Source organism: Poecilia reticulata, linkage group LG9 (genome assembly GCF_000633615.1).
Source record: "Poecilia reticulata strain Guanapo linkage group LG9, Guppy_female_1.0+MT, whole genome shotgun sequence".
Classification (NCBI taxonomy): domain Eukaryota; kingdom Metazoa; phylum Chordata; class Actinopteri; order Cyprinodontiformes; family Poeciliidae; genus Poecilia; species Poecilia reticulata.
In genome coordinates, this window is record NC_024339.1 from 15,031,873 (window position 1) to 15,047,567 (window position 15,695).

At 37.7% G+C, this 15,695-nt stretch overlaps 1 protein-coding gene across 5 annotated transcripts in view; it reads right to left on the bottom strand.

Annotated features, from left to right (window-relative positions):
- The window catches only part of cltcl1 (clathrin, heavy chain-like 1), a 36,543-nt gene extending 21,841 nt beyond the window's left edge, over positions 1 to 14,702 (bottom strand). Inside the window, exons 1-4 of one of the 5 annotated variants that reach the window (XM_008418132.2) lie at positions 14,346 to 14,701; positions 3,018 to 3,225; positions 2,666 to 2,668; positions 722 to 990 (exon numbers count right to left, since the gene is read on the bottom strand). In XM_008418132.2, the coding sequence (XP_008416354.1) occupies positions 722 to 990; positions 2,666 to 2,668; positions 3,018 to 3,225; positions 14,346 to 14,387 (522 nt within the window). In that variant the 5' untranslated portion in view covers positions 14,388 to 14,701. Of the gene's footprint in view, positions 1 to 721; positions 991 to 2,665; positions 2,669 to 3,017; positions 3,301 to 14,345 lie in introns of those variants that run through there. The other 4 variants (XM_008418133.2, XM_017306785.1, XM_008418134.2 and 1 more) reach the window with 4 other exon arrangements.
- Between the last annotated feature and the right edge of the window lie 993 nt (positions 14,703 to 15,695).

The window sequence follows — 15,695 nt, forward strand, 5'->3', positions numbered from 1 at the left end:
AATCTTTGTTCAACAGCAGCAACTAATATGAAAATTAATAACTACTCATGATAGTAAAGTTTTAAAAATATATAGTTTGAATGCTTTTTAATATGTTATACATTATACATCATTCCTAAATAGAAATACAGTATTAAACACATTTTAACCGATAAAGATAAGATAACCTGAGCAATATTGTTCACTGTTCTATTAACCATTTATCTTTAACAGTTTTTTCTACTTTTACCATTTATGTACAATGATTCCCCTCAACTAAAATTTCTCAAAAAAAATGAGAAAAACATGAATAGAAGTTTCAACATATCAACAGAATGAAAGTATATCAAACTGATTAAATAATCTAAGACATAGCTTTTTATGCAACTCACACCTGATGTAGATTCTTTCTCCAGAAAAATTTCCATGTGCATCACTGTAAAATCTAACAAAACTTGAGAATCTGATGCTCTGTCTCCTCATTAAAACTCTAAAATAAGGAGAAAACAGCAGAACCGTCTCCTCAAAGTGTTAACACCCAAAAAGTGTCCTAGGAGCAGTGTGTTAAAGCTCTGTGGGTGTGAAATTACAAGCTCAGACTGGACAGAAGGCCAAGCAGGAGACACAGAAATATGTGAAAGTTTTTTCACTCAGATTTTGTTTCCCAAAACTGCTGCAGACCAGAGACGTAAAAGGTAATTACGACTCGAGGGGAGACGTGCTGAGGGGTGTGAACTCGTACCTGTGCAGAAATCCCGATCAGCAGTAACCACTTCTGTTGCTCGTCGGTTCTGTAGTTGATGATCTGACATCCTGCCAGGCTGGCGTGCCGATCGAACACTTTGGTGGGTTGGGAATCCCCCTCCATGCTCCAGTGGTAGACCGCCGTGTCCGTCACCAAGGCGACGGTGTTCACAGATATCCACTTCCAGAACATGACCTCCTCTGTGGTGGTGTGAGCCTTCATCTTACTCTTCATCTCGATGTTGAAAATCTGCAGGGTTTTGGCAGCTGTGAGGATGCATGGAAACGTAGAAATCAGATAAACTTGAGACGTAACGATGGGGTTTTTTTTGTTTGTAGATTATTTCTCTATTTTAATGCTCATTGACACATTTGCCGGTCATAAAGTGAACATTTTAAGGCAGACATTTTCTAGCATAAAGAAAAAAAAAACCTAAATCTAAACTTGAATTTGAGTACATTTATTCAGTCAGAGAAAATCCTGTTTAAAAATTGTTTATATTACCTGATTTTTAAACAGCAGTCACTTCCAACTAAATGCAACCAAAGCAGTTAATGAATGTATACTTTACTTCTTTTTTTTTTTCTGAAGAGTCCCTGGGAACTTTTAGCCATCCACAATAAAATATGACGTAACGCAGAGACCCATTTCCTTCAGCCTTCAAAAACCAGGCTAGATGAGGAACCATATTTATGGTCTATCAGGTGTGAAAATAAGCGTATTTTCACATTTGAAAAACCTGTTCCCCTCCTCACCTGTGGTGGCGCTGCACCAAGAACCAATGTAGAAAACGACATGAAAACCTCTGAAGAAGACATGATCGCACAAAACTAACAATCTCATTTTAATTCCTTATTTTTGAAAATGTTTTAGAGTTGAACGGAACAACAAAATATTCATCACATTAAAAATCTGTAGAAAGTAATAGCTGGTGCGCACATCTATTATGTTCAGGATCTTTATTCACACAAATCTCAGTTGGATTAATGACCATCGGTGCTGTGATTGAAGAGCATAAGACAGGTGCCAGGAGTTGAAGGGACTTACGAAGATTGTGCAAAGTGAAATGATCAAACATCTCTCTGTACATACATGTTTCAACTTCATGAAATGTAATATGATTGAGTTCTGCCACACCATCAAGATTTTATATGCTCATTGAATGAATGTACTCAAATAAAGGTTTGCATTTTCCAGCGTGAACATACACTATTACAGTACAGGTTTGGTTTATTTTAAGGTTTTATGCATATCTTTAAGCAGAGGTTCCAGCAAATTGTCAATCTGTAATAATATGAATACCACAAAGTGTTGTGTAAGCCGTCGAAGCCTCACTTTGTGCACCCAGTTGACATTTGCACCTAGAATCAACTGGCCTCCAGCTACAGGAAGCAGATGGCAGCTTTGAGAAAGGTCATAATGGCTTGCAGTAACTGAGTCATAGCACTGCTTCTGAGCTCCAGAATAGACTGGTTAGCTCTGTATGCGACCAGTAACAGCCTTCATAAGCCATTAAAACTCAAAATAACAAACAGGTGAGGTAATGCATGAGGTTGGTGAATACTGGCTCTGTTGTGCAAACAGCCATCAGCACAGACAGGCTTTATGATAAGCTAATGGGTTGCCTAATTAACAACAATGATATGGCTACTGGCTCACGCAGGCGTGCAAAGACCCACGCAGGGCTTCGGCGCTTTTTACTCTAATATGTGATGATTTCGATCCGACACACACACAGCCATGCCAACGCGTGTTGTTCTCATAAAAGAAGTGCATCTGCCAGCAGGTTAGATTAGAACACAGGTTTGGATTATTTTGCAGCTTCAGAGTGGTCAAAATGCCTCTGCATGGTTGTTAGAGACACTTTTATGAGAGAGAGACATGGCTACTGTATCATCACAACGGGGTGCCAGACAGGCAGACACACAGAAAGCAACTCACCGTCTGAGAAATTACAGAAAGCAAGGGAGGAGAAAGCAGAATGTCAATCAGGTAAGAGTGAAAGGACAACGTTAAGGAGGGCCAAACGGGGGCGAGTTATTCCCAGAGCGATGGGGGAGGAAGGAGAGAAAAGGCATTACAGGCAGATCAGCACTTTCATTTGTGCTTTTCGGGTTATATTCACTAACAGATAATCAATATGACGAACCAATTAGGAACATTGAGAAAACAGATTTGAGTGCGTTTGGCCAGCATTAATCATTGCATGACTCTTTTTCTACTACAATTAATTGTACTGGAGACAAAAATAACTTTTATACAACACAATGTACAACAAATTTCACCATCTCACCTTTCAGTGCGATGACCTTGCTTGCGGGGTTCATAATGGCGCTGTCAGCAGAGATGGGCCTCCTGATTGGGTTGTTGGGGTCGGACATGTCAACGATCACCACCTGGTTCTGCTCACCCACTTTCTCCCGGATGCAGATGAACTTGTCTGACTCCATGGTCAGGTAGCTGAAGCCGATGTTAGCTGGGTTCACACCCAGGTTCTGCAACTGGAAATTAATAAAAAAAAAAAAAACAATGTAAGAGAATAAAAACACCAGCTGGAACATCAAGTAGATGGTTTGGAGTGAATCTGGATGCAGAACCAACAGGGATGCTTTGGAAGTGAAGTCAGTAAAACAAACCCCACACACACACAGACTTTCACAAAACATCTTTAGGTTCTTTCCTTTTTATTTTAACTAACAAATTGTCAATCATTTAATAACATTATAAAATAAAACTACATTCTATTGTTTGCAGGTTACTAACATCTGCCGTGTTCCTGATGCCAGGCAGAATCGGAGGCCCAAAACAAATCTGTGCAACTCCTTGGCCAGTAATGTCTGTCTACATGCCTGCATTCAGTCTCCATGGTAACCAGCTGTTTCACCGTCCAATCACTTTAGAGAGAGTCCCACAACTTCCAATCCCACCCATAGCGGAAATGTAACAATTTCCTGTATGGGTGCAGAATATCAAGAAAATATGGAACTGTGATGCTTTTGCTGAAGATTGCAAAAATGTTAATTTTCTCACATTTTCTTGACTCTTCTTTACTATTGCTCAAAACACCCCTCTCTATGAGCCAGGGCACAAAAATGTAAATTAGGTGTAATAAAAGTGTAAACAGGAAAGTTAAACTGCCAACACAACTTTTCCAACATGCAGACACTTGAAATTCAACATTTTACAAACTACAATGTCCGAGCAGTCATTGAAGATTGTGATATCCTGAGGATGATGACGATTCAATAGATTGTGCATGTTTAATTTCTAACTCTCTCTGCATTTTAACCACTGATTCTGATTTTCTAGTCTAATAACTACAACAGATAGGGGGAAAAACATGCTGCAGGTTGTTTTATGGTGCTAGTAGATTTAAATTTAAAAAAATTCAGGGACTATGTCATGCTGATTTTTATTTAATCCAAATAACTTTGCAGTACATCTTTTTGGTTGATGTGTATATAGAGCAAAAATTGTAAAAGTTATTAAATTTTGATGCATTTAATGAATGTGATACAAGGGGGAAAAAAAACATTTTCACCTATCAGACCTGATTATGGGAATAATTTTGATTTCCGGACCACTGATTGGTGCATATCTTATTACTGCCTCAGTTTTCAACTCAGATATTCACCAAAGCATCAAGATGCAGGTTTTTTGGCAAACCAACCACCTTTGGGTTTTGGATAGAAATATAAAGTCTTTAAACTATATTATCTCTCCTATCATGTCATTATAGAGAAGAAACGGAGATTAATCAATATTGTGCAATAAAACATAACACAACTGACATACATGAGATAATGAGCAAGTGTTCAGTTGGTTATTTTAAAGTCGTTTCATCCAAACATGTTAACAGGCATGAGAGACATTTACATTTAATTTTACAAACAATGTTGGAACTAAAAGTTACTCAAGAAAACTTCTTCTTTAAAGAATCTGGAGGGGTGGAAAAAGTCCCAGGGAAAATGTACATGCCAGCAGCTGATCTTTGCTTTGCTGGGATAACCCAGTGAGAGCCACATCAAAATATAGTTTTGATAAAAATAGCACCAGGTCTGCTCCAGTCCTCCAACTATTATCTCAAAGGGTGTTTTCCCACACAGGGGTCACAGAGAGCCAGCGAACAACCACAGAAACCTCTGACGAAACTAAAGGTTTTCTTTTAAACACCCATTTCAGCTCTTTTAACACTAAAATGGTGTAAAATCTTAGCATAAGTGAAAACGTAAATCCCTCCAGCTGCAGCCGGACTATTTGTCTGAGCAGAGTGAGCGGAGCAGAACAGGCATTCTCCGTCTGATGACTGAACTCCCTGCATTATGCAGTCTGAAGCAAGCAGAAAGGAATCTTTACACTCATCACAAGGACCACACTATCTCCCAGTTGGCTGGAGCAGCAGGACAACAAATCATTTGAAGCCATTTAAGTCGGGTCTTCAGCAAAACAGGAAGAAAGAGGCGATCGTAAATCAGGGTCGTAAACAGGGGTACTCCCGTTTAAGTCCGCTTTTAAACAAGAAACGGTTTCCAATCTAGGAAATTATTTGTTTGATTAAATTCATGCTTTACGTTAAAAATTTGATGTTTTACCCATTTGTAGACAGCCTCAAAACTCTGAGCAAACACACACAACTTTAAACTTTCTTTCTATATATTTTTTTAATCCACTCTCTTCACCTGACATTATTTTGCCTTTATCTGAAGCATGCAAAAATCGATGAATCTAACAGGGAAATATAAACTATACCACCTTTAGTCCTTTTGTTACTCTGTGATGATTCTTTTTCCCCCCAATAAACACGCTGGATGTGTCAGCTTTGCAAGGTCCTAAAACTCTCCCGAGATGTTCCACAAACATCCGAGAAGGCCAGCTTCCATGAAATTTTGAAGCCAGGTCTCTAAACTACCCAAATATCACTCTGGGACAGAGTTTCCCACTGAGCGCATGACAATAAAACAGAGATGGAAACCTCCCTTAGTTACAGACTGCTTCATTCTGAACAGGAATGCACAATATTAAAAGCATGTGGTGGCAGTATTTTGGTAAATACCACAACACAATTTTGAACGCCCCAAATTATTTGTATCCTTTAGCATCTAAGGCAATGCATGTGTGGGATCCAGCCTGAAATTTCCACTGACATGCATTCTAACTGAGGATGGGCATTTAGTGCGTCATTTATCAAATCTTATAGAAATTTTGATTTTTCTTTTTTTATGATAAATTCTATTAGTTTTACCATTTTCTATGCCATTTGTTTAATGAGAGTATCAATACATACTCAAAAATTTTAAAATATGCAGCTGTGAGCCAAATCACTCTTCTTTCTGTGACTGGTGTTCTGAAGAACCATATTGCAAATGGAAATGTTTTGTTCTTCAGGAGCAGCGTTTATGGTTTTGGGGTTATGATTGCTGTGCCATGCAGTCATATAAAAACAACAGGAACAAATAGTTCTTATTGTTACTTTTATTGTCTTATTGTCACAATTGGACTACAAAATATTGTGAATCAGTTCTTTGCAAAACTATTACTCTGCACATTGCTCCAACACATAAACAACCTAATCATATTCAGCTGCTCTTTGCACAGATACATGCATTTTGTCTATTTTTCCACAAATGTATTCTCACTATTACTACTTTGTATAAAAATTATTGTTTTCCAACATCAGCATCTATGTGCTTGTATCTGAATAACATTTTGCAGCTGGTACACCGAATTCACACCGAGACCCAAATAAAGGATTACGGTTTTGTCGGATTTTCTAGAAGACTGATCTGCAGGATGATGTGCAAATGCAGCTGTGGATTTGGCAAAAGCCTTTCCTGAGAGGGATGTGTGGATGCAGGGACGAGTGTGGAACCAAACTCCCAGGATGTCCTCATATCAACCAGGTCAAATTTATCTGCACAGCACATTTCAGCAACAAAGTGCGCTACATTATAAAAAAAAAACTTAATACTGTAACCAATTATGAGACAAGCAACACATATTGCATTTTTGTCAAATGCCATTAAAAAAGCAAATAATAATAATATAAACATCAAATATATTGATCAACATATTGATCAACATATTGATCAACGTTCCAGTAATCATGAATCAAAGGAAGCTCTAAAAAGGTGAAATTTCAGCCTTGATTTAAAGAAATGTGAGTTTCAGCATCATTACAGTTTTGTTTTGAAGCATAAAACCAAATGTTGAACATTTTAAGACATTTAAGGAATAAAAACAACTGATTCTGTCATATCACTAAGAGAAAAGAAATAACTTCAGATTGTAGAAAAAATAAAGCTGCTGTGGGCTTATTTTTGGTATTCATTACATGGTGGGAAATAAAACACAAATGCAGTCATAGAGCTTTGTGTTGATTGTTTAAATTAATGTTAAGAAGCATCAACAAAAAAAATGATACATGCATCTTGAAAAAGGCCACAGAGAAGACCTGAGGGCGATCAGAGCCATATGCTGCCTCTCCTGTAAGGACTGCCAAAATGATCTAAGGGTGCAGAAGGGAGTAAGCACAACAAAGATGGTAGGGGACAAGATAAAGATGAGAATATGAGGAAGAGCTGAAGCATCGAGATAAGGCGGTGTGGAAGCGAGGAACAAAACACGCGGCTGAGAAGTCGGCCTATTCGGAGCGGTAACACACTCCTTTGGCATTTTACAGTTCGGGGTGGGGCGACTGACTCACCGGACGTTTTAGCAGAAGATTCCAGACTAAAAATCACACTTCAGCTCCAACCTACCACAGACCCATAAATTACCTTCATCGATTCCTCACACATGACTGAGCATTATCTTTCTGTAAAAGGTGGGGTTAAATGTCACAAAAACAACATTAATGCCGATGCAGCTTGGATGGTATGTGGTGAGTCAAAGACTGGCTGGAAGTGTTGCATCAGCAGCTCAAGTGAGGAACAATGCAAAAACACTTCAGTGTTTCACATTTCTTCCATGATAAATTGTTGGAAAAGTCGAGCCGGTAGCTGGTCAGGAAAGAAGATAAACTAAAGTAAAAACTCACACTGACAAATTTACATTTTCTCTCTTTAAAGTCACAGGCGGTATTAGCATCTTTCGTCTTCTTGGATGTTCAGACAATTTTCAAATTCACGTTGCATTCTGGTAGTAGCTTTTTAAAAATAAAAACATTTGGTAGACAATTTCAACTTGCTCAGAGTTCACCAACATAAAACAAACCAAATAGTAGAAAAGCTTGGGAGGATCTTTTTGAACTTACTAGAAATGCACAAATGACTTCCAGCTGTGAATGAAAGGTCAAAAACTGACAACTGAAATGCTGTCCAATAATTAAATGCATTCAGTAGAAATACCTAAAGAAACACAGAGTACTTTCAATACAGATCAAAGGTTAAGGACAATTCAGAAATGGGAATTATTTTATAAAAGATTTCTGCCTCTATCAAAATATATTTTTCTCTATTACCTGTTATTGTCAGCTTTAAAAAAAACATGAGACCTCAAAGAAAAATGCTTTTGGTATCAGAGCGTCTATAGTGTTGCATAGGAGCTATTTTCCTGCAGCATTTTGGAGGAGAAAATGGTATATAGTACAGCAGCTTTATCATTATAAACTTTTAAAATCTTCTAAAACACAACTCTGAATAAAAATACAAACATTCAACTGAAGGTGCCAATATCAAGTCCTGCTTTCTTTCCAAACTATTCCCTCTACATAACCGCTAAACCCAACCACAGACGCCACCATCATTTACAAGTGGTCCACTTTGTCAAGTGGCTGTTTTCCTTGCATGTGTGAACTAAAAGACAAGCTGGACAGCAGTCAGAAAATGCCTAAGCAACCAACTTCATTAGCTCAACCTTCAGTATTTATATTTTACATGCTAAATCTACTTTTTTTTTTACTTCTTCCTGTGCTCTGATGCAATCATATATTAATGTTCTGAGTCCTGTGGACCCTTCAGATCATACACAAGTTCTGGCGCCCAAAAACACTTTTCCTGATGTTACTCCCCCCCTGCTGGATGAGCCAATGCTCTTATATCTTCTACATCTATACTGTTAAATGTTTGTTATGAAACTTTTGAGTCGTAACAAAGCAAAACTGCGGTTTGTGTTAAAATGTTGCTCTCATCTAAAAAGCAATTCCTCTCTCTCAGTTTATGCCTGCACTGTTGAGCTTGTTGCAGTAAGGCCACCCACAGCCGTCTGTCAGTGGACGGTAATGTAGTCCTGAGTGGGACTAAAGCTAAAAAAAGCCCCAACAAAGAGAAACAGACTAATGTAGATTTTCTAAGGATTGAGTTGTGTTCGCCGTTTTAAAGGATTTGTTTTAGTTTTTTTACTTTTGTTTCATTTGCTTTTGGTCTCCGACTTTTCAGCAGGCTTCTACATTTAGGCAGTACGATGCGTAAATGTGCATTGCTATATAAATGAACTGAAAACCATTAAAAACAATACGAGCACTGTGCGTGAAACAGCTCCTTCGGAGCTTTTACATCAAAGTTTCAGTGACTGAACACAGGCGCACGTCCTCATCCCGGTCAATGCCTGTTCTGTTCCTCTGCTTCCTTCGCTGATGTAATTTGCTGGACCTAAACAAGTTCTGTTTACATCACATGTCCATCAAATGCATCCGTCTGCCTGACGCAGGGCATCGTTTCACAAGCAGAGATGCCGCTGCAGAAGCTGCTGCAGAGTTGCAGGTTAGAGGCATTAAACAGCTTGGCAGGACAGTTTTCAGGAGGTTTAGAGCTGCAGGACATTTTGGCACTTACTCATGCTGCTACAGAACGTAGGCTGCTGCACACACAGAGCTGAACGAGCTGCAAGTGACTCTCACTTTCAGAGCTCAGCAGACCTTTTCATCTCAACGCAGCATGAAGCGTGATTATGAACTTCAGAGCATAAAGCTTACTTAAGGAACTCAGCACGACAGATGTGTATTTACTTTAATCTATAGACAGAGATGGGAAAAGTGAGCCATCTGCGACAACAGAAAAATCTATTATTTGGGGTCCTACACATTTTCAGGCTCAAAATTCCAAACATACCCAAATTCAAAGTTGTTAATCTTTATATATATATATATATATATTCTAGATATTTGGGCACAAAACATTCACCTTTTGGAGTTGATTAACTTTATATTCCACAAATCATGAAACCAAAAATTAAAGTTTTTTTAATTCAATAAAAATATAAAAGGTTGGGATCTATACTTTGATGCATGGATGTGGTTAATCTGGTAATTTCTTCATTTTCTGTTTGTTTCTATGGCAACGTTTAAACGTAACGCAGAATCGATCAAAAGTCAGAAACGTTAAATTACATCTCAAAGGAAATCAAAGAGCAGGAAAACCTTGATTGTTGCATATTATTTCTTTGGGATCTTGTTTCAGATCAGCTCTACTGTTTAAATACCTTTACTTGCAGAATAAATAAGTGTTTATTCAACACTAATTCCAGGTTCTTTATAGCACATGTTATGCTAGTAAATATTAATAAAGTAGCTGTTTTCTGTTTTGTCTGTTTAGAATCTGACAAAGTCCAGAATAAAAAACTAAAATTTAGGTTAAACCTTTGGACTTAAGAGGGAAAAAAATGGTAAAAGAGCCAATTTCATCATTTTTAATGTGCATTAATGTGATTTTGTTTAATTTCCCTGTTGGGTAAATAAAGTATTTTTTTCAGTTTGTCAATAACCAAAACATATTAATGAGTTTGAGAAGTTGAAATGAGGCAAAGCAACAATAAATTATGTAATTTAAATAACTTTATACAGCCTGATGTTTTTTTATTAATTCAGATTTTAACTTTTAGATATTAAAATAAGAGATAAAGCCTGAGAAGTCAAAGATTTTGACAAAATTTAACCTAACTAGGTTTAAAAAAGTTATTTTAAAAATATCAGGCGTCTTGATCATACTGAGCTGCATTCCTGCACCCTGCCTCTGACTATATAGACTGAGCTGTAAATGCCAGGCTAAAACAAAAAAAAGCTAAACAACTTGAGGCTCAAAGTCTTGGGTTTGCAAATTCCAAGCATTTTTCACTCTGCTTGAGCCACCTGGATTTGCACGAGGATACAACAGGGCAGAGGTGGGATTTCATGCAAGAAGTGGAACATAAACCAGTTTGTTGCTTATCACTGCATCAGACTTAAAAAAAAGTTTGAGGGAAAAGTATGTGACTCTGAGAACAGATGACCCAGACATGGCCTGATGGTGCTCTGCTGCAGCCGACACAGTTTTCAGGCAGAGGATCTAAGGTCAAAAAAAAGTGAAGCTCCAAACCAGAAGAGCTAGAAAAGAGGGGTGGGGTCTGCTTTTCTCCTTCTTCTTCTTCTTCCCCTCTAGTGAAAGGCCATTTCACAGCCGGCTGCTGCCATAACAACCAGCTACAGACCAGTGGAGGTGGTGGGGCGCGTCACCAAGTTTCTCTTTTGGCTCCAGGACACCGGGCACTGGGGGACGATTCAAAGTCCAAAAAACTGAGGGGAAAAAGGGGGGACGGTGGTGGAAACGGTTCCCCCGCAGAACGCCATACAAACGGCTATTTGTTTCTTTTATTGCTCTGGATTGTAAAGAGGCATTTTTCTACTGAAGGCCATGTGCTATTCTTATGCTTATTGCTTTGAAGCTGCACAGATGCTTCAATTAGAGCCTGGAAATACATATAATATTACTGCTGTAATATAAATCAGTAATACTATATGTTACTGATTTATGATGTTTTTAAACATCATTAAAAAGCATTAAATGTTCGCAGTGAAGGGATTCAGTTTGAGAACAAGTGACAGGTTTTACTTCTGCACAAACCTGTCTGGTAATCTTATCCAAATTCTGCTTAGGAATCAGCAACCATACATTAAATTCACTGAAAATAGGGAGAGTGTTCTCACAAAATATGGGGAGAAAAAGCAACAAAGCTTGAGAGCCAGTGTCATTCAGGGCCACAGCTACAAAACAATGTCTTCCACCCACGAGGAAATAAAGCAATCTACTGATTCATACGGATCAGCAATCAATTAGTGCGTTTCTTTTTTTAAAACTGAAGTACTTTTCTATGTCCTACTCACCATCTAACATACAAATAATGATTAAATGATTTAGATAAATAATATCAATAAGAAGGAGGTTGCTCCAATTTACTTTGGATATCAGAGGTTAAGGATTGACTGGTTCAAACGGGAATCTGGGAGCGTCAATAAATGGAAATTGCAGAAATGTGTAATTTCCAGAAAATAATGCTCAACTAAAACAAATTATACATGAGATGGTATTTTTGTAATTATCTCCACAATTCATGAAATTACTTGACTCCAAAGTAACAAACTGAATTCAATTCAAACATCATAAAAAGTAAATATGTCACTACATCATTCAAACTGTGAACTTCTGTAGACTCTTTTCACTCAGACAGAGATATATTTCACTCTGAGGGTTGCACTTTTTCTTCCACTCAATTTTCTATTAGCATGGTTGGACAATGTATTCAGAACAACAAACTTATTTTTAGTAATGACTTTTTGTTTTTCCTTTCCCTGTGTACGCCAATGAATTACATGACGAAATGAACTTTTGGTTTCCATTAACTGCACGCCAATGGAAACATCAAACTTCACTCAATAATGTTTAGTTTTTTTTAATCACATTTTCAATTGGATTGATGTAATAAAGACACTTTTCAAGAGTATTCTAATTCATTGGCATTCAGCCTTATATGGGTACAAAATAAAGTGTTTACATGTGAAATAAAGGCAAAAATGGGCGTCAAGAGTTAATGGAAGATGTTTGTTTACTAAGGTTATGGAGCAAAACACTGTAGACTTTGAAAAAATATACTAAGATTTATTGTCCAAACTTTTGGAGCATCTACCAAGGAGTTTTGGAAATATTTTTGCAAAGCACGTATTGAGACTTGTGTCTGTGACACATCTAAAACCTCACTGCCCGTTTGCACCAAGTAGTTGAGAAAGTGGTTTGAAACAGAAACACAAAAACAGCAGCGAAGCAAAATAAAGGTATATGTTTTATATTCATGGTTTGTGCAAACTCAAATTTAAGACTTTGTTTAAGACCATAATGAATTAAATCCAAGACCTGTCACAACAGCCAAAAGACACATTTAATATTTTATATAGTAGTGCCAAGCCAGAATGCACATAGCATCGTACAGATTGTCAACAAAAGTGACTCAGAGGCAAAGTCCAAACAACTGGCGATAAATTTACACTTACCAATTATAGATGGAAAAAGCTAGCTAGCAAAGGTTTGTTAGCAGCTAGTTAGTTGTAACCTCAACCGCCTTGAGTCACAAAACAAAATAAAAACATCTGCATGTGACTGAAACAGAAAAGTCCCAACAGAAACATAAACTACCTAGATCATACATGATTAAAATAGTCCTGCCACAACAAAATTTCAGACTTGTAATTAACATATTTAAGGACAAATTCCTACATTTTAAGACATTTTAAGGATGCACGTAAACCTGACATTCTGTTTTCAGATCCTTGATTGTGACTTCATCTCAAACCTTAACCCTAAAGAGAAGGTTGCTATTTTCAATTAAATCAATAAGTTTTCCTTAAAATAATTCCTTGAAAACAATGTTATTTTCTGAAACATACATTTATTAAAATGAAAATCTCTTCACTAGAATAAGATTAATTGACGCTTCTATGCTAAAGAAAGTCTCATCTAGCCTTCACTAGCCTGATGTTACCATTATGCACCTCTTCTTGCGATTTCGGAGTGAAGGGATTTACAAATGCAAGCCACACTTTTCAGAGCATTATTTGTAAAACTTATAACACATGAAGTCAACATCTTTTTACTTTAAAAGGAAATGCCATTTCGTTTTGCATTTTAGCAAATAAAATTCCAATAAAATACACTGACGTTTATGTGTTTAGATAAAACGTGATAAAGTGAAAAGATGTGCTTTGAAGAAAAAAAAGGAAAAAAAAGAGCAAGATGTCATGCAGGGCTTGCAGGATAACGGGCCCAGAAACGATCTCATCCTGCGGGCTGGAATGCAGTCCCAGTGCAAAACAACAGATTGTACTTCTGCACACACCTGCCTGGAAATTTACGCCCAAATATCCGCAAAAACAATGCTGTGGCACATAAAATCACTTGGCAGAGGGTGGCAAACAGGCGAAAAGGCTGCTGCAAGATGATAACGCGGTAGCTTAACAGCAAGTGCCATTCAGGGTCTCCGTTACAACGTAACCGTGAACAGCTGAGCTCAGTTGTAGGCGGTAAAATAAAAGAGAGAGAGAGAGAGAGAGAGACAGAGAAAGTATCAAAACGCCGCAGTTAGTCTACAAAAATATGACGGCGGCGTTTTCAAGTTGAAAACACCGGTCCGCATTGGAGCTGTGTACAACCTGCCTGTTCAATTTCTACAAGTCATCATCTGCCCGGCAGGAGCAGAAAACTAGGCCTGTAGCTATATTGAGCACCACCCTGCAGCCCAATTTCAGATTCCATTTAAATGCGACATGTGCTGTTTGTGTGCGGAGGAACATGGGTGCAGAGCGAAGCAACCCCCCCAAAAAAAACAAAACAAAGGGGCTCAAATTTTTCTGAGGTTTTTTTTTTTCTTCCCCTGTGCTTACCTGGAGATGTTCCTGAAACCGTATTGGTAAAATCTGAGCCATTTTCAGGTGATTTCTGCGCCTGAAGAGTCCGTGAAGAAGGAAAGGGGATGGGGGATAACCAGAGGAAAGAGGTGGCTGTCTTCTGTTTTGTGTCCCCCAAAAAACCAAAACGATGGGCGGTAGTGTAGCCTGGGTGGTATCACACGAATCCAGTGACTGCTCCCATTCAGGAGCCCCCCTACACCAGCGCTGAATCAAAAACTCCGCTCCTCCGCTAAGAAAAGTAGTCCGCTCTACCTAGTAACTGAGCCAAACCTGCTCTCCGCGGAGCCTCGTAAGGAAACCAGGGTGTCCTAAAAATCTTCACAGACTCTTTATAAGTCATGACTTTGCATGTGTTGGCGTGTTTTCCTTCCACATGATGACTGACGATTCATCCCGTTAAATGTGTAGATTGTACTCTTCCGCTGATACCCCTTCCCCCTCCCCATTTCACCAACTTCAAAATGAACAATTCAGTTCAGCTCCAGCTGTTATGACAGGATAGCAACGAAAATATTTATGTTTTTGAAATATATTTAAATTGGAGACTAATTTAACTATTTCACATTTTGTCATTTTACAACCACAAATTCAACATATATTATTGGGTTTTTATGACAGACCAACACAAACTTGTTATGGAAATACAAAAGGTTTTTTTGTTTGTTTGTTTTTTGTTTTGTTTTTTTAACAAATAAATATTTGCTCATGGTGACAGCATTATGTAGTTCTTTTTGTTAAAAACTTTTTGGTTGAGGCGTTCTTCTTTTAATAGTTAATTCACATCTCAAAAGCTCAAATAATACCTGAATTAAGACCATAAATCCCAGGGGAGTTGAAAATGATGTTTTATGGAACAGCAGAGGAAGTTCAAACCTTCTATCAATTATTCAATCAATCAATCAATCAAACTTTATTTGTATAGCACATTTCAGCAGCAAGACATTTCAAGGTGCTTTACATAATTAAAGAAAAAATAAAAACAGTATGTGACATTAATAAATAGGAAAAAAAAGTAAAGATAAAAACATTAAAAACATCAAAGACATCAAAACCCACACTCTAATCCTAATTTAGCCATAAGCAACTCTAGTTATTATGGACAAGAATCATATCCCCAACTCCAACATCTCTCTGCCAGCTTCAAATCTCAAATATCTACTGAAAAACCAGTTTTTAATTTTTCTGACAGACTCCACAAGTTTTTTTTACTTGTTTTGTTTTTGTACCATTATACTCTGACAAGGTTTCCAAGCCCACAGCATCACAGAACCGCCACGGTTCACAGCAGTGAGATTCTCCTTTAACGTTAGTCTTTGTTTACCT